General features: G+C 43.4%; 1 protein-coding gene across 9 annotated transcripts in view; it reads right to left on the bottom strand.

Annotated features, from left to right (window-relative positions):
- Positions 1-19,939, bottom strand: part of ABCC5 (ATP binding cassette subfamily C member 5) — an 81,584-nt gene that overhangs the window by 37,869 nt on the left and 23,776 nt on the right. For 3 of the 9 annotated variants that reach the window (XM_069579561.1, XM_069579564.1, XM_069579566.1), the window contains exons 6-12: positions 16,297-16,530; positions 15,973-16,146; positions 15,038-15,185; positions 12,832-12,980; positions 12,326-12,433; positions 7,671-8,027; positions 1,627-1,698 (exon numbers count right to left, since the gene is read on the bottom strand). In XM_069579561.1, coding sequence (XP_069435662.1) covers positions 1,627-1,698; positions 7,671-8,027; positions 12,326-12,433; positions 12,832-12,980; positions 15,038-15,185; positions 15,973-16,146; positions 16,297-16,530 — 1,242 coding nt within the window. Of the gene's footprint in view, positions 1-1,626; positions 1,699-7,670; positions 8,028-12,325; positions 12,434-12,831; positions 12,981-15,037; positions 15,186-15,972; positions 16,147-16,296; positions 16,531-16,966; positions 18,938-19,939 lie in introns of those variants that run through there. The other 6 variants (XM_069579576.1, XM_069579584.1, XM_069579595.1 and 3 more) reach the window with 4 other exon arrangements.

The following is a 19,939-nucleotide window of genomic DNA, read 5'->3' as shown; positions in this document are numbered from 1 at the left end:
TGGTGGGCTGCCATCTATGGGGTCACACAGAGTCGGACACGACTGACGTGACTTAGCAGCAGCAGCAGCATAAAGTATTTACATAATGGTGATAGACCCTCCACTCCGATGTGAAGAGATTACATGATAAGCTGTGTGCTCTGAATTATGTTTTCAGTTGCAGGGATTGACATGAATCAATTTACTCATTTTACTCTCTTTCAGGGTTCCTTTCGAAGGGACTAACAGTAGATGCTTGTCTTGGGTTATGAATGCTATAGCTTGAAACGGTTTCATTAACCAATGCACATACAAGCTTGTCCTCTCAAACACAGTAACGCACAGCGGACACACACAAGACTGTAATACTGCCCACACACAGGTAAGCACTCTCCCAGATAAGGCATGCATAGTGTTCAGAAACCTGGAGGGTCTACTGTGGAAATCCAGCTCTTCCAGCTGCTACAGAACAAACACCCCACACTGCAGACCACCAATAAGGGGTTAAACTCTAAAGAAGCAGGGCTAACAAGTAGCCCCTGCCTCTCTGTCAGGATTTGATCCAGAAGCAAAGACCCATTCAGTTTTCAATTTCACTGCTGCCCACCAATCCTCCCTTTCAGTCCGCCTGTGTCTCTCATCACTGGCCCTGAAATTTGGCTGATGACCAGAAATTATGTAGGTGGTTCTTGGCTCTTAGCAAACACCAGTGGCTGAGCCCAACCTCTGCACAGTCTCATAAGCCAGAAGGGGCAGGGGCAGGGAGCTGTCCCTCCCGATGATTTGGATGCCGCTTTCCTCAGACCACCCTGAACACCTTTGCTCCACCAACTGTGACAATGATGCCGAACAAGACAAAATAACCCATAGAGTGGATGCTACATGAAAATCTTCCCCAATCCCTTGTTTTATTTCTTCAACATGGATAAATGACTCGGAGGACCTTATCCATCAGCAGGAATAATCTTACATTTATCCTCATCTCAATCATCTAAGCCAAGCTTGTTTAATCCAAGTTTTAGAAGCACATGGGGTTTTGCTTTTTACTCCTGATTATTTGGTTCTAAAACATAGTAGAAGACAATCTGTCTTAGTTGGATGATGCCTACTTGAAATGCTGACTTCTGGGCCCTCTGAGCACTATTGCTAGTGTGTCTAGAAGGCCTAGCACCCCAACCAAACCATAAACTCCTCGAGGGCATAATTCTTTCAGTGGTTAGCTTGAAAATGGAGCAGGTCTTTGTTGCTAGATCAAATCCTGAAGGCCCTCTCTCTGACAGGGAGGTTGCTGAGGCTGCTCCATTTGTTGGCAGTCTGTAGTTTGTCAGTCCCTGACCTCTGACATTCCCCAACACACTGTCTGGCATACCTGTGGCACTCAATCAATACATGCTGAATAAAAGAAGGCATGAGGAACAAGTGAGCTGGGTATCCATGGGTCCCGCTGAATCCCATCCCAGATACAATGCTGTTGTTAAGGGGTAAGAGTGGGTGGGGAGTGGCAGGAGCATGATACAGACCAAAGGTCCTTTTGTTTCCACCTTTCCTGACTCTCTTCAGGAAATAAGCTTATTTTTCCTGAGACTCTTTTTAAGCAGAATCCAGAGAAAGAAGCAGAAAATGCCCAGGACAATAACAAAATCTTACCTGGCCTAAAATGGATGAAATGAGAGAAGTTTTTCCACTTCCCACACTGCCACAGATTCCAACTAGTTTACCCTGGACAAAGCACATGCGAGAGGAAGGTCATTAAAGGATACTGACCATTCATGTCAAGGACTTTGTATTTCTTTGAGGAAAAAAACATTAATGACAGTCCATCACTATGGGAACTGTCATCCTGAGGACCCAGCAAGTCACTTACCTCTTTTCTCCCTCATCAGCCACCCATGTCATAGGGTTTCTGTGGGGATGCACTGAGGTAATAGATGTGTAAGCCTTTTAGAAAATTTAAATATGCCACAGGCATTAAGGGGTCCCACATCACTTTTAGAAAGGCTCAAACCTTTCCCTACTTTGTTGGCAACCCATGATTTTTGATAACTTGCTTGTTTTTATTGATGGTTTTGAAAGAGAAGACAGGACTCTTGAAAATCATTTTCATTTTATTTTATATGATTTTTTCCTCAGGGTCTATAAATCATTTTCAATAAAAACTATGTGCAATGTGCACTGTTGTTTCCATTGTTCTACAAAACATTCCCAAGAATCTAAGGGCATATTTTTACCATCAATCCCACATGAAAGTAGAAAACCAAGCCTGTGATTAACTGAATATCCCCAGGCAAAATGATGAGTTCTCCATGGGCAGTATTAACAGTTTTCAAGAACAGACAGATGATTTTAACAGGCCCACTTGTTCAGCAACACTCTATCACCTCAAGCCTGGCATGGAGGAAGGGGATGGAGAGTGGTGGTGTGGAAAGAACACGGATTCTGGAGGCAGACTGGTCTTATGAAAGTATTCTTGACAAAGTTTTTGACATGGTCCAGGGGGCTGAGAGATTACAAACCAGTGGTTACAAAAAGACCAAGTCACAGGCTTAGACTCTGCTCTGGTCAGGCAGGTTAACACAAAGAAAACTCTGTTCTGACGACTACATGGTGGCTAAAGAAGATGTCAACAGTGAAGCAAGTGCCTGGGACACAGAAGACATCAGGCAAATGTTAACTTCCCTCCTCTTCCCTAACGAGAGGGGCTGGGGGGAATAATAGCTAAACGTCTGTCATGTGAACATGGACTGTAAAGGGCAGAAGGAGGGTCAACAGATAGAAAGAAGAGAGTAAACTTTATCTGATTACAAGAAATAATCCTCTAATAGAGTTGATTAGCAATGTAATAGAGTTGCCTCAAGATAACTGTTATTAAATAAGAAGCCTGCTGTTAAAAGGTAACTGAAGTCAAAAAACTGACTTGCATGCCCTCCAATGATGAGCCATGCTGGCCATGTTTCATGTGGTCTCATCCATCTCCCTCTTGTCTGTAACTTCCAACAGCTAGGAACTTTTTGTTTCCCTTTAGTACAGCTCTGGATCTGTGTAACACGCCTCTCTGTACAGTCCAGCTCTCACAACCATATGTGACCACTGGGACGACTATAGCCTTGACTTTATCTTTATCGACGGAGTGATGTCTCAGCTTTTCAACACACTGTCTAGGTTTGTCCTTGCTTTCTGACAAGAAGCAACTGTCTTCTGATTTGATGGCTACAGTCACCTTCCACAATGATTTTGGAGCCCAAGAAGAGGAAATTGGTCACTACTTCCACCTTTTCCACTTCTATTTGCCATATGCAGGTCAGGAAGCAACAGTTAGAACTGGACATGGAACAACAGACTGGGTCCAAATAGGAAAAGGAGTACATCAAGGCTGTATATTGTCACCCTGCTTATTTAACTTATATGCAGAGTACATCATGAGAAACGCTGGGCTGGAAGAAGCATAAGCTGGAATCAGGATTGCCGGGAGAAATATCAATCACCTCAGATATGCAGATGACACCACCCTTATGGCAGAAAGTGAAGAGGAACTAAAAAGCCTCTTGATGAAAGTGAAAGAGGAGAGTGAAAAAATTTAAAGCTCAACATTCAGAAAATGAAGATCATGGCATCTGGTCCCATCACTTCATGGGAAATAGGGAAACAGTGGAAACAATGTCAGACTTTATTTTTTGGGGCTCCAAAATCACTGTAAACAGTGACTGCAGCCGTGAAATTAAAAGACACTTACTCCTTGGAAGGAAAGTTATGACCAACCTAGATAGCATATTCAAAAGCAGAGACATTACTTTGCCAACAAAGGTCCGTCTAGTCAAGGCTATGGTTTTTCCAGTAGTCATGTATGGATGTGAGAGTTGGACTGTGAAGAAAGCTGAGTGCCAAAGAATTACTGCTTTTGCACTGGTGTTGGAGAAGACTCTTGAGAGTCCCTTGGAGTGCAAGGAGACCCAACCAGTCCATTCTGAAGGAGATCAGCCCTGGGTGTTCACTGGAAGGACTGATGCTGAAGCTGAAACTCCAATACTTTGGCCACCTCATGAGAAGAGCTGACTCATTGTAAAAGACTGATGCTGGGAGGGATTGGGTGCAGGAGGAGAAGGGGACAACAGAGGATGAGATGGTTGGATGGCATCACCGACTCAATGGACTTGAGTCTGAGTGAACTCCGGGAGTTGGTGATGGACAGGGAGGCCTGGCGTGCTGCAATTCATGGGGTTGCAAAGAGTCAGACACGACTGAGCGACTGAACTGAACTGAACTGAATGGGGGTGGGTCCCATGATCTCAGTTTTTTCAATATTCAGTCTTAAGCAAGCTCTTTCACTCTCTTCCTTCACCCTTATCAAGAGATTCTTTAGCTCCTCTTCACTTTCTGCCATTAGAGTGGTGTCATCTGCATATCTGAGATTGTTGCTGTTTCTCCCGTCTGTTTTGATTCCAGCTTGTAACTGTAAAGAAGGCAGAATGCCGAAGAACTGATGCCTTCGAACTGTGGAGCGGCAGAAGACTCCTGAAAGTCCCTTGGATAGCAAGGAGATCAAACCAGATCTATCTTAAGGGAGATCAACTCTGAATATTCACTGGAAGGACTGAAGCTGAAACTCCAGTATTTTGGTCATCTGATGCAAACAGATGACTCACCGGAAAAATCCCTGATGCTGGGAAAGATTGTGGACAGAGGAAGAGGGTGTCAGAGAATGAGATGGCTGGATGGCATCACCAATGCAATGAACATGAACGTGAGCCAATTCCGGGAGATGGTGACGGACAGGAAGGCCTGGCGTGCTACAATCCATGGGGTTGCAAGAGTCAGACACGACTAGGCGATTGAACAACAACAACATGCCTCATACCACGTTAGAACCCCTGAAGACTACTTCCAATGAGGTAGATGAACATCCCTTACCACCTCTGTCACCACCACCACGGTCCAGAAAACCAATGCTTTTCCTTGGTTCTCCTGGCTTCACTCCTTGTTTTCCTACACTCTTCTGAATCTAGAAGCTAGAATGATTCTCTGCATCTGTAAGTCAGATCACATCACTCTTCTCCTCCAATCCCTCTAGTGGCTTTTCTATCCATTCAGAGTAAAGCAGAAGTCATTACGAAGGCTCTGGCACTCCAATCTTCTCTGATTTCAGCACCCTCCCCTCTCTCCCATGCTCACTCTGCTCCTGTGAAAAGCACAGATAACACACACGGGGCTTTCGTGCTTCTGTTCCTTCTGCCTGAATGCTCTTCTTCCTCCATGTATTCTCATGGCCCATTCCTTCAAATCTTTGCTCAAATACAGGCATACCTTGCACATACTGCAGGTCTGGCTCCAGATTATTGCAGTAAAGCAAATATCGCAATAAAGTGACTCACACAAACGTTCTGGTTTCCCAGTGTTTGTATTAGTTATGTTTACTAGCACAAGCTGCAATCAAGATTGCCGGAAGAACTGTCAATAACCTCAAGATATGCAGACGATACCACCCTTATGGCAGAAAGTGAAGAGGAACTAAAAAGCCTCTTGATGAAAGTGAAAGAGGAGAGTGAAAAGTTGGCTTAAAGCTCAACATTCAGAAAACGAAGATCATGGCATCTGGTCCCATCACTTCATAGGAAATAGATGGGGAAACAGTGGAAACAGTGTCAGACTTTATTTTTTGGGGCTCCAAAATCACTGCAGATGGTGACTGCAGCCATGAAATTAAAAGACGCTTACTCCTTGGAAGGAAAGTTATGACCAACCTAAATAGCATATTCAAAACCAGAGATATTACTTTGCCAACATAGGTCCATCTAGTCAAGGCTATGGTTTTTCCTGTGGTCATGTATGGATGTGAGAGTTGGACTGTGAAGAAGGCTGAGCGCCGAAGAATTGATGCTTTTGAACTATGGTGTTGGAGAAGACTCTTGAGAGTCCCTTGGACTGCAAGGACATCCAACCAGTCCATTCTGAAGGAGATCAGCCCTGGGATTTCTTTGGAAGGAATGATGCTAAAGCTGAAACTCCAGTACTTTGGGCACCTCATGCGAAGAGTTGACTCATTGGAAAAGACTCTGATGCTGGGAGGGGTTGGGGGCAGGAGGAGAAGGGGACGACAGAGGAAGAGATGGCTGGATGGCTCATTGCACGTGAGTTTGAGTGAATTCTGGGAGCTGGTGATGGACAGGGAGGCCTGGCGTGCTGCGATTCATGGGGTCGCAAATAATTGGCCACAACTGAGCAACTCAACTGAACTGAACTTTATACTTTAGCCTATATAGTGTGCAATTACATTAGGTCTAAGAAAAAACACTGTACCTATTTTAATGTAAAAACACTTTATTGCTAAAAAATGCTAACCATCATCTGAGTCTTCAATGAGTTGTAATGTTCTCTGATGGAGGGTTTGATATATTTCTAGAATTATCAAAACATAACAAAAATATGAAGTAAGCAAATGCTGTTGGAAAAAAAACATCTACAGGCTTGCTTGATGCAGGGTTGCCAGAAGCCCTCAATTTGTAAAAAAATAAAATAAAAGCGTCATGCTTGTTATCACTTTTTTTTTTGGCTGTGCTCTAAGGAATGCAGAATCTTAGTTTGAGGCCTTCCCTCAAGTATTCTATTTAAACTGCAGTGACACCTGCTCGCTGTCCATCAAGCCCTTCATCCCCTTTTCTTTGTAGCCCCTTTACCTGTTTACCAGCTGCCTTTGCTCAGAAGAAGGCAAAATCCAGGAGGGCATGGATTTTGGTTTCTGATGCTCTATAACAGTGCCTGACAGACAGATGGCACTCAAAATGGCTGTGGAGACTTAGAGAACAAATTTATGATCACCAGGGGGGAAGGGTGGGGGGAAAGAATAGCTAGGGAGTTTGGGACGGACATGTACACACTGCTGTACTTAAAATGGATAACCAACAAGGACCTACTGTATAGCACAAGGAACTCTGTTCAATGTTATGTGGCAGCCTGGATAGGAGGGAGTTTGGGGGAGAATGGATACATGTTTATGTATGGCTGAGTCCCTTTGCTGTTCACCTGAAACTACTATAACATTGTTAACTGGCTGTACCCCAGTACAAAATAAAAAGTTTAAAGACAAATGGCTGTGGAGTGAGCAGATATATACACCCCTGGGATTTTCTGGATGCTGCAGTCCTCAACACACTGCTGGCCCCCAGTCATATTCAGTAGGTTAAGCCTTGAAGCTGGAGTGTCTGGTAGTCACTCCTTATAGGGAGACTTCTGAGAGACTCTAGTCCTGGGCTGTAACACATATACCATAATGGCCTTTACTTTCATGAAAAAATAAAGTTACGATAGAATTGCTGATGACAGCACCACTGGGAGTACCCATTATACGCCAGGTTCTGTGCTATGCATAGCCCAGCACTAATGAGCAGCTCACACAGAGTTATAATAAGAAATCACTATTACAGCTCACACATAACAATCAAATCTACTCAGGGCAAGATTGTGGAAAACCCGCTTGAATGCTTCATTTCCTTGTTTACAAAATGAGTATCTCATGAGAGCATTTCTATTATTTATTTCTATTGTTATTCATTTCTAGTGTTAAATTCCCAAGAATCCCTTCTAGAGTCAACCTGGCCAGGTTGGCTCTTTAGTGCAAAATCACTCCCAGCCATGAAGCACTTTGCCGAAACGACCGGTAGCAGCCCCCTCTCCCCAGAGGACAGCCGGGAGACAGTTACCTCTTCGATCTCTAAGTCGATGTTGTAGAGCGTCCTCTGCAGGCGTAGGCTCCCCAGGTGGATGTGCTTGCCCTCTTCCTCCTCAGGGCTGGGCCGCTCGTCACTGTCCAGGAGGAGGTGACCCTTCTGTTCTGCCAGCACCGCCTGATGCTCAGTGCGCTGCAGCTGCCTCACCTTCTCTTTCTTGCCCCTGGCAGCCCTCTTGTCTTTTTTCGTTTTGGGGGTCAGCTTGGGTGAGTTCTGGATACTGGAGTGGGAGGAGTCCCATGCCAAGGTGGCATTTTTCATCTCTATCGTGAGGTGAGGGCTGGCTGGTTTTTTCTTTATCATGTGAACCTCTTCCATTAGAAACAAACTCTGATAGGAGTTGTGAGAGAGGTGCAAAGATGAGACACTGGATCAAGACCAGGGAGACAAGCCTAGGGCGTACACTCACGTAGCAAAACACATCAGGCTATACAGTGGAAGGAAGCTGAAGGGCAAAAGGTAGCTCATTAGTGTAGCCCAGCCTCAAGCCCATGGAGAGGTCACGGGAATGTGGGGACACCTTGGGAAGGACAGGGGCCTCCTCAAGCGGCCTACATTCTATGCTACCAGTTACATGCTAAACTCCTCTTTCCTTTTCCACCACTCTCAAGAGGACCAGGGATATTTAACTGAGTGGTCTGCAGCCCTCTGTTCTCATTCAGGAGCTGCTGAGTGGTAGGCAGTAAAATGTAAGCAGGAAAACCAAAGGGCACATTGCTCTCCTGCCCTGACCCTCATCACTCTGCCATCCAGACCACTCCTGCAGGGCCCCTAAGCCTGGGCACTTTCCTCACATACCACATGGCACAGGGATAGGCTGAAGTGAGCTGATGACCAGCCCTAGCTCTCTCCAGTTAGAAAGGAGTACCTAAGGTTTGATCGACAGCAGAGCACATCTTCTCACCAACAAGTTCTCATGTCTTTCAAGTCCGACCTTGGAACTTGTGAGAATTAAAACAAAGGGCTTGCATGAAAGGGAAAGGTATCTCCCTCAGACACCCCGTTGAGAAGAAAGCAAGACTTTTCCCTCCCACCCATTTCCCAAACCCACTGAGGCATGTCAGGGGAAAAAAAGAGGAATGCTTGAAAAGCTAAATGTCTTGGAAATTACATTGGAAACAGTGACCATAATAAACCTCTGCCCAGAACCAACAGGTGCCCATGACTTTGAACCCACTTCTGACACCTCCCTTAACTAAGTGATCTTTTCCACAGGATGCTATACCAGTTGGATTCCCAACATGATTAAACAATTTTTTTTTAAACATTAGAAAGTCTTTAGAAAAAAGATAACTTTTAGTGGCAGGACTCTTTCCTTAGTCACTTCGTTACCAAGAACCCCTAACTATTTTAAAAGCCCTTTAAAGTTTGCAGGTGCTATTAAGTGTACCACATAATTCCGTTGCCTGAGAGCAAGCCCCTTCTCCTAAATCCTAAACGCCTAAACTTGGTCTTTCCACTCCTAAACTGCCACATCTCCTACCCACTCCTAATCCTCCATCTTCCCAGAAGTGTCATGTTTCTAAATCTGGATAATCTTTGCACTTGGTCAACCTTTAAAAAAAAGAGTAAAGTTTAGTTGTTTGAAAAGAGCCATTGGTTTCATTAGTTCAGAGCCTTCCTGAGAAGACTGGGCTGAGAATAACATGCCAAATATTCTGCCCACCTTCACAGACTGAACCACATGCTGACAGAATTCCCGTCATTTCTCTCCCCTAAAGAGTTACTAGAAGGATCTCTTAGGGCTCATGTACTATAAAAACTATGCTAGTGCCTCTGACTTGCACAGCTTGTCCACACTTTCCCTTCCCACAGGCTCCCTACAGCCCCGTACTCCTCCCAGGAGGACTTCAGCCTCAGCCACTCTGCCTGGACACATTGAGGCACACAAGGGCCCCATGCACCTGAATTCATATCTACATGGATTTGCACCTGCCAGGCAAGAACATTTGCACCTGCCAGGCAAGAATCTTAGAGGTACATCACCCATAAACCTTAGCTTCACCAGAGGACGATGACCATCCAGACACTACTCTCAGTCATTTAAACAATCAAATTGGAGTGTATCTGTTGAGCAGAAGAGGGGACCACTCGTAGAGTTGCCAGATAAAATACAGGACACCTAGCTAAACTGTGATTCAGGATAAACAATGACTAATCTTTTAGTCTAAGTACATCTCATGCAGTTATTAACTGGGTTTTAACTGTGTTTTTATTGGCTAAACCCGGCAACACTATAGTGGTGACTGTCTTATCAGAAAAGGTATAAGGCGGCTGCTCACTGCCTTTCTATAAGTTATCATCCTCCTAGAAGTAGAGGCGGGGGAGGAGGAGAAGACTGACAAAAGGAACTAGCCAGAACGCGACTTATTCTCATGGGGTATATAGCAGAGCTGTGGGTGGTTTTGCTTCTATTATTAACTCTGAAACTTCCTGGGTAGAGGAAGGATCTATAGTGTGAAAAGCCATCTGCCAATATAAGTTCTCACTAGTAAGCGAAAAGCGAGCTCTCGAGAAACAACAGGAGTGAACAAATCTACACTATAAATTCCTATCCCTTCATCCAAAATGTCACCAAAGCCATTCACTAAAGAAGACTGAGAAACAAACAGGGGACTAATTAATGGTCAAAACATCTGCCTTAGAGATGAACACTCTGATTATTACAGATCATTTCAACTGATCTATCTTTAAGGCCATTCAATATATGTTCAAATCTTGATTGATATATTTTCTTAGTGTAAAAGTTTTTATTTGGTTAGTTTCTAGCTCTTCTATTTCTCTGCTGAGACTATCTTTTCATTTCTAAGGTCTTTTTCTGATAATTCCAACATTTGGGTCATCTCAGTGTTTTCAACTTTCTTGGTTCTCTGTATGTAGAGAAATTTTGGATTGTATCTTGGGTATTTTGAATATTACACTATGAGACTCTAGGTCCTGGTTTTGAATCCTATCAAAAATGTTGTGTTTTTGTTTTAGGAGGAAATTGACCCATTTAGGATCAATTCTGGTCTGCTTCCTATGGGGAGTTAAAAACAACAGGCCTCAAATAGAGTTGCTGATGGTGACCCCCAAACTAGGACTTAACTACAGTTTCACCTCTCCCAGGAATGGAATATTAAACCAGTCAGTGAGGAATCACCTGATCAGCACTAGCTAGGAAACATGCCTGAGAGACCCCTGCTGCTGCTGCTGCTGCGTCGCTTCAGTCGTGTCCAACTCTGTGCGACCCTGTAGACAGCAGCCCACCAGGCTCCTCTGTCCCTGAGATTCTCTAGGCAAGAACGCTGGAGTGGGTTGCCATTTCCTTCTCCAATGCATGAAAGCGAAAGCTCAGTTGTGTCTGACTCTTTGCGACCCCATGGACTGCAGCCTACCAGGCTCCTCCGTCCATGGGAGTTTCCAGGCAAGAGTACTGGAGTGGGGTGCCATTGCCTTCTCCGGAGAGACCTCTATTATCCCCTAAAGGAGAGTAACCTCACAATAACCAATGCAGTTTTCTGCCTAGGAAAACATCCTTGTTCCCGGTCCCTTCTGCCTGTAAATCCTTTCATTCTGTATAGCTCCTCAGAGCTCTTTCTCTTTACTAGATTGCATGCTGCCCAATTCATGAATCACTGAATAAATCCAATTAAGATTTTTTCAATTAAAAAAAAAAATCTGCCTTCGTCAAAGCTAGACATTGTGGGTTCTGCAAAATAAAGCTCTGATTACAATTAAACCATTTCTTTTCACGTGGCTCTGGAATTTGACCTTCTAGCAACCAGGTTGGGGTGATGGAGGGTTGGGCCTGGGGGGGCACATTCTTGAGGACTACCTTTCTTGACCAACAAGGCTGAGAACCTTACTTTTGTATTGCTCTCAGCAGCCAAGAAGGATTAGCAGGAGCTACTCTCAGCAGTGGCTTTGTCAACAGCCACTTTGCCAACAGCTGGGAATCCAGCCACACAGGTGCTGTTTCTTTTTGTTTTCGTTTAAGTACTAACCATTTCCAAATATCTATCTCCCTCCACCCTCCCAAATATATCTACTTCTTGTATCACGTATTTGTGTTATTCTGAAAGCACAAAGAACATAGTCAAGGCATGATCAACTAATGCCTTGCAAGGAAAAAAAATCCTTACTGCACTTCTCAGTTTGGTCTAGCTTTATACTATTCCCATGTCACTGCACTTCCTGTACCATGAATGACCAACATACAGGACAGAAAAAAGAATCAAAAAGAGCTTATGACCAGCAGCATTTTGGTAAAGGTAGATGTAGATCAAGGTGAGAAAAAGCTGACAGTCTCCTGATCATTCTAACTGCCTAGGTTTGAATCACTTAAAGGCCCAGTAAATTATAACAAATATCCATGTTAAGTCCAGACAAAAGAGACTAGCTCTGAAGGGGAACAATGAAATTTTGGGAGCCGAAAACTACATAGGCTGTCTGTAAAATGCAAAAAGTCGTATTTCTATGGAAAGGCCCTCTGAGTCTTTCACTGACTTCTTTCTTACCAACTTGCCAAAAGGCTAAAGGTGAAAAACATCAAGTGTGGCCAGCCCATGTGGCCCACTGGAATAAAGGCAGCAGTTAGTTTTGCCATGGACGGATCCTGACATGGAGGGGTGAAAGGAGCCACTTACCTTAAATCTGTCAACAGCCACAGATGCTTCTGAGAGGGACTTTACTGAAAATGGTGTAACTTTCAAAGCAAAAGTCATGGAATTGAAGACAGTTACCACTGTGAAAGCCTGAAAATAGGAAAAGAGGAGAAACTGAGCCTGATGAAGCTCTGTGACTAAAGTAACACAACTTCAATTTCCTCTCAGGTTTAAGGAGGGCTACAGCTTCACTGTCCAACGTTGGTATGAGTCAGATATATTTCCAATACATTTTTTTAAAGATAGAATTTTTATGAGACCTCCAATTAAAATTCCCAGTGAATCTAAATCAATTGATGATCTGTATTTCAGAATTAAACCCAAAGCTGAGCTGACTAAAAACAAGCCATACATTATCTGGGCACTGGGGCTAAATCTCCATTCTTCCATGTGGATTAACTGCATGAGTGAAAAATCCAAATCTAGTCATAACAGGACCAGAGCATCTCTACATGAGGTGTTTCTAAAATGTCTCCAAACTCACTGACCTGTGCTGCTGTCAGATCAAAGCCAAGGGTCATGTGAACAGAGAAGGTCACCACGCTGGCGATCACCATCACAATAGGAGCCACGCCGACGGTGATGCTCTGAAAGTACCCAGCTTTTTCCAGCATCCGACGCTCATCCTCTCGGATTTCTAAGGAAAAAAAGCAAGATAGTTGCTAAAAAGCAAGTCGAAAGAAACTATGGGATACTGCTTATCTGTCACCAAACACAACTTGGTAGATCTATGGCCACCATGGGTCTTAAAAGGACCCTGTAACATCTATGATGCAAAAACTAGGTCAATATGACCATCAATTATAATTTAATCCTGAAAGCTGGTATGCAAGCCTGAGGTTTGAAATGGATCAAGTCATAGGAATGAATATAACAGAAAAGCCATTACTTCTCAGTACAATAATCACCTTCTGCCTTGGTCTGATTCTTTTTGCAAATTTCTTATGTTCAGAAGGAATGAACACATTAATCATGTCTGCTCTTGGCAGTTACGTTTGCTTATCTGGTTGTTGTTCATTTCTAGCTTAAGTACTTATAGGGAAGACTATACAACAATAATGGAGAATTAGAAAGGAACTAAGATTTACTAGGGTGCCTACTGTATATTGGGGCTAGGAAAGAGGCTTTCACACAAAAAAGCAGTAAGGATGACTGAAAGAAGATGAATGAGATAAAATACAATTTTTGTAAGCAGAATGACTTTTTTAAAATATCTACAAAACTAACAACCTTATTAACAGAGTAACCATGGAGTTCAAAAGACCACAGAGTAGGAAGTATGACAATAAGGCAGTGAAGTCTTTTCAAAACATTTTCAAACACAGAAGCAATTCTTTTGAGAGGCTACACACTGACCTTAAAGGTATTACCACTGTCCCAAACACTGAGAAATATATTAAGAGCCAGCTCTCAAGCCATACTTTAAAAAAAATTTCATTTCATTGCTTTCACATTTATCACATAACTTACCCAAGTCTGTAATGAGCAAGAATGCTCTTTTCAAGCTAATACACACAGGTAAAGATACCAAAGTCAGGAGCTGAAGGATGAGTGCAATCTCAGAAAGAAGATTAGAAAACTGAGAAAATCAGAATTCGAGAGCCAGAAGGGACCATCAGTGGTGACCCTGCCAACAACAGGCTTGGCAGACATCCTGTTAGCATCCAATTGTTGCTTTCTATTGGCAACAAATTCACAAGTTAAAGAAGGGGCCCGATCCATTGCTGGAACTTCTGAGTGGTCGCTTCCTTCTGATGACCACTCATAAAGTTTATGGAGTGTCCCTGAAGGTTTACTCAACAAATCAAGCAGTGAAAATAAAACAGCTTCCTTAATCTGAACACTGTATTTCTTCTGTTCAACCCAAAGTTGCACCAAATTTTTAATTGGAACATATTCAGGTTAGCTCACTATGAGATTATGGTTGGTGAACAGGCATTTCTATTTTATTTAAATTAAATTTAACTGTAACTATGTCTTCTCATTTGAACTCTAAAGTGCCTTTAAATATATTTTTTCTTAAATTTCACTTTTTAAGGCCCAAGATTTCAACTTTTGTTAAGATCTTTAGGAATGCCCAGCTAAGGTGTTAATTCTTCCTCCAAACTTTGTGGCATTTATGTACAACATGCTTATGTCTGCACTGAATTTATGGATCAGAGTAGGGCCAGGCACTGAAAAATTTGTGACTCAACACAAATCAATTATTTGAAAAGAAACTTAAAAACTACTGAGTGAGGCCCAGAGTCCAGCTGTCCCGAACCCCGGCCCAGCTCCTCTCCTAGCACCACCCCCAGGTTCTTACACCTGCCTACTCGTACTGCACACATACCCAGAGAGTGGGGGGCAGGGGGCAGAAGTGGAGCTCTCAGCAGCCACTTGCTACTGTTTTCTGTGACGGCCTCATGTCCAGACCAGAAAATCACAGGCAGGGTGACAGTATAGATAGGGGGTTTTGAAACTGAATCAGTTCCTCATAACCAGCTGAGTTATCTTGGGAAAAGTCAGGTCTCAGTTTTCTCATTTACGAGGCGAGGTCATAAGTGACAGTCTCTAAGATCCCTATCAACATAACGGTCATAGGATATTATAAGAACATATGATATTCTGATCCTACGACATTAGGATTCCCAGTAGCTAATGTGCTCAGAAAGCAAAGAAGCCAATATACATACACCAAGTTTTTAAACTCACTTTGTACACTCTGAGAGAATGCTTTGACCCAGGCATACATTTTAATAAATTTAATATAGGTGAGAACTTCATTCATCTTCTGGACACGGTCATCTGTGATGGTCACACATTTTCTCCTGAAATATGCAGTGATCCGTGAAACAAACATCTGAAAGGAAAAACAATGTCATGCCAAATCAGAGCTTATTTAGAATTAAGAAGTGTCTACTCTTTCTGGGAAGTAAATCCACTTAAGATTATTATAAAAGTGAGCATCGTGTAGTTGTACTGCCTTTTCTTTTTTAATTTAATATTTTTACTATTTATTTACTTATTTGGCTGCACCGAGTCTTATTTGCGGCATGTGGAATCCTTAGTTGGGGCATGTGGGATCAAGTTCCCTAACCAGGAATCAAACCTGGGCCCCCTGCACTGGGGGCAAAGAGTCTTAGCCACTGGATCACCAGGGGAGTCCCTGTACTGCCTTTTAATAAAAGTGGTCTCTTAAATGATAATAGTACTTGATTCATTCCTCTGGAAGAAAATTAATGCAAGTATTTGCCCTCAGAACAATCAGAGACATTGAGGCTACCAAAGGGAAGCAGGAGAGCTATATCAGTTAGCATCTGCTCGAAATGGAGTGACTCAACAGTTCCTGTATTACCTGGGGGCAGAGTTCACCTGCTGACCTTCTCCTCACTCACACTCTCTTTTTAAATCTCACGTAGGAGCTACTGCCTTTATTCTAATAACATCCAACTTCCTCTGAAGTCAAAATTCTGCCTGTATGGACTGTACACTGTTTAGCTCTTTCCAGATATTTCCAAACCAGGTACCTGCTTAAAGAACTTTCCAATCAAAGATGTGATACCTCAGAGGTGTCAACTATATAAAGCCCAATAGAAGTAATTCATCTGTGGAGAAGCTGCCAAAATACAGTAAAAAGGCTTACTCACCATTGCAGGATAAAAGAGGATAAAAACAGCTGATCCCAGGAAGCCTGTTGGTCCCAGAATAATTACATTATAAACCATGCCCAAGATGGCAATAACAGGTCCTCCAGCCAGCAAGCTGCCAACAGCAGCTGCCTCAAACATCCTCTGCCCGTCGTTTGAGCACAGGTTGATGAGCTACGAGATACAAACAGCGGTGAGTGGACACTGCAAGGACACAGATGCTGGCTCAGCAGGAATGTAAAGGACAGAGCAGGGGCTCCAGGGAAGGAAAAAGCCCAGGCTGGGAGCTCTCTCTCTGCCCTGAAGCCATCACCCCTCACTCACCTCACCCACAGACTTCTCCTTAATGTTCTTCAGCTTAAGGATCTTCTTAAACGCCATGGTTAGGATGGCTCCCCGCAAGCGTACCCCAGTTCGGTAATTCAACGCCCATGTCAGTGCGAGTGACCAAGAACGCACGATTTCTGTCAGGAGGAGGCCCAGGACTAGCAGCAAGCTGTACTGGAGGTTAGACTCTGTGTCCTGGGTGTACTCCAGGAGGTGTTTCACCACGAAGGCCTACAGGGAGAAACACACACTGCTGTCAGCATCTCTACCGCACCCACACACCACACCACAGTTTTATGTTAAGTTAGAAAGAGAAGGCATCTCCACTGTACAGTGACAAGTGCCTAAGCAGAGAAAGACCTTCTCGGAGGACCAATTACTGCTGATGGCCCACCCTCGGCAACTTATGCAGGGCATTTTGCAGGAAACAGGTCTAATTTGAAACTTTTCTTCCTTTGGATACCATCAAAACTAATACTCTTTCTAATGTAACATAAACCTGTCCATGAGCTGAAATTCATTCTCAACACACTGATCATTAAAAAGTATATATGTGACCTTATTCCAGTATCTCCACACAATGATACATTTCTTTACATGAAATTAAGACCTTTCTTTTTTTTGGATCGTTTCAAACGTGCTTATTTGATAAAAAGGAACAGTGTACCTACAGTTGGACTGGGGAAGAGTGAGAAGTGCATTTGCAAAACATTCCTGAAAATAAACATCAGCAGTTTAATAGTACAGAAGAAAGCAAACAAAGCAGACTATCCACAATCCAGAGCCCCTCCCACGGGCCCTCCCCCATGCCCCACTCCCTCCCAAAAACAAAAACATGTTACCTCAGGTAGCACATGTCTAACACCACCTGCAGGGAGGGAAGGCAGCAGCCCCCAGAACCACCGAGTGCCACCTCCAGCTCTGAGGTCCTGCAACGCCGGAGCACACACTCACACAAGGCACATTCAGCAACAGGATTAAATACCAGGAAGTGGGAGGTCATGTACTTTTATTGAAAATGAAAAAAAAAAAAAGTACCATCTTCAAAGAGCATCTCACAGACACTGTACAACAGGAGGAGCATTGCGGTAACATACATGGGAACATACAGAGTTGAGTTATACAGGGCTAGCCAGCCAACAGGTTGTCTGGCTGCGACTGTTGTTTTTTAACTACACACAATGGAAATACAGCATTGAACCGAGATCTGTTTCCAAAGTCCGGAGAAGCGCATCAAGCTGACGGCACTTAAATTGGTTAGGGCTCCTGAAGTTGCAGTGAGTCTGCAACAGAGGAGATTCTCCAGGAATAAAGACCTCGCTGCTAAGGAAAGAGAGTTAAAAAGCAAAACAAAACTGAAAATTCCCCAAAGGGGTGACTCTTGCTTAAAATCACTGGTGCTATTGGGTCACTAGGCCATGAGGAGTGACCTCTGCTCAGGACGGAATACAAAAATCTAGGCCTCAGGAAAAACGGGTGGCATCCTTCAGAGTCTTTTCGAGTCCTTACAGCTAAAGTCGATCTTGCAAAAAATGAAACAAAACAAACCACAGCAAAAAGAAAGCCAAACCAATCCCCCTCCCTAAAGGAAGAAAACAAAATTAAGGAGAAACCCATCCACCATCTACCCCAATCTTTATAGCAAAGGGCACTGAAGCTGGAAGCCAGAGCTTGACTGACAGCCCAAAATGGAGGCCAGATGCAATCGTCCTGAAGCAGCTAATGCTGAATTCCAGACTCTCTGGGTGGATCGGTATTTCTTGTTTTTTTTCCTAAGAGGAAATTAATACCAGATGTTGACTAGATCCTAAGAGATCCCCACCAATCAGATTTCCGTCAAGTCTCAGAAAACAACCTGATCAAGTAAATAGGAGATTTCAGATGCCAAGAACTGTGTATCCCATCGCTCCCCTCCCTTGGATTTTTGGGTTTTATATCCACTGCTTGGGTCACCACTGCACACAGCTGGGTTGCTGGTTTACTAGCAAGAAGGTTGGCTTCTTTTCCAGTACGCAATCCGAAATGTGGAACTGAGTCACTGAGTGGCAGGGCCAGAACCCCATTTTCCTCACGTGAAGCAACTCAGTAAGATGGCGGTGCGGTAAAGCATTTTCTCACACACCTCGGCACTGACGGAGCCGTCTCCAAAGGAAGGCGTGAAAGGACAGCAGGTTGTAGTTTGGGGTTCCTTCCTTCCCATACCTTTATTGTGCCACTTTTCAGCACCAGGCAATAGCATTAGGAACTCCCAGAGGGGAGGAGAAGGGGGAAGGTAAAAGACAAAATGAATGCTTACACTATATAAAACTTTCAAAGGGGAGGGAAAAGAGGAAACAGCAGATTAAAGAATTTTCAACACACACAGCGTTTATAAAAAACAATTACATTTCAAACCACTTTGTATGGAACAAAGGAAATAAAAAGGTTCTTATGAAAAAACCAACCAAAATTTCATCTTAAAAGGTTACAAATTTATCATTTAAATTTAAACAAACTGGGAGAAAACTTGAGATTGTCAGCATAGCTGTCTGGCTGTCCATTCTCAGTGAATAAACATTACCTTACCTGAACTCTTGGCGAGAGATTCTGCCCAGCTTGACTCTCTTTCTGACCGCAGAATACAGCCATCCTGAAAATTCTAAAGAACAGCTTCTGTCACTGGTTCCACTACAGAGACACTCCCCCCAAATCCAGATCCTGACAGCACCAAGCAAGCTGCAGCTGGAGAGAGGTTGGAAGGGCGGGAAACTTACCTCTCTAGAGGCTTTTCACTGTCCTTTCCCGCAAAGGCCCGTGAGCAGAGTTAGCATTCACCAAGAGATTGCACTGCAGGAGGAAGCCGTCTCTTGCAAATCTACAGGGCGGATGCTAATTCTTTACACACAAATCATAAGTCAGGCCTGGTCTTCTAAAACTGTTTTATCCAAGAAGGCCGCAGATCACCTCTGCAAGTTTAGCAATTTGGCCACTCATCAGAGTTCAGGATCATACCCTCATAGATTTTGGTTCTCCATTAACACTATGGTGACCCTTAGACGCCATGTGCAGAGTGCTGGTCCACTGGTGTGACTGAAACCCATCTTGATCATTAATGTCCAGCCCTGGCCAGCCAGCAGTTTAAAAAATGAAACAACACACATTCACTTGATTGTGTTTCATTAGCTCTGCATATGGCTACCAAGGTTCAGTGAGGCCGGAGGGGAGATTTAAAAAAAAAAAAATATATATATATATGGTATCTGGGGACTCAGTTCTTACGTAGATTTCTGTAAGAACAGGTGAAGACAGTTTGAAAGCCCTGACATATTAGAAAATGTGCAAAAATTAAAAATGGATATTCTTCCAGAGGATTTAAATCCACAGATGGAAGGTATGCTCACTGCTAATAGTAATCTCAAACCCAATTCTTCAATTTCCAGTTAAAAAGAAATTTGTTTGAACTGGAGCTCTGAAAAACAGAAATTTCCATTGCTTACAATCTGAAATCTTTTTTTGTCAATGAGAGACTGTGGATGGAACCACTGCTTTCTTGGTCGTTCCAGGGAAAAAGTCTCCTGAAATAACACAGGCCTTAAGGTGCTGTTTCATAAAGAGAGTGAAGAAAAGGAAAAGCGTGCTGCTGTTTTCCTATTGAAGGAAG

The sequence above is a fragment of the Ovis canadensis genome, chromosome 1, assembly GCF_042477335.2.
Source record: "Ovis canadensis isolate MfBH-ARS-UI-01 breed Bighorn chromosome 1, ARS-UI_OviCan_v2, whole genome shotgun sequence".
NCBI lineage: Eukaryota > Metazoa > Chordata > Mammalia > Artiodactyla > Bovidae > Ovis > Ovis canadensis.
Note: the sequence above shows the minus strand (reverse complement) of the source record. Positions and strands in the feature narration are given on the sequence as shown.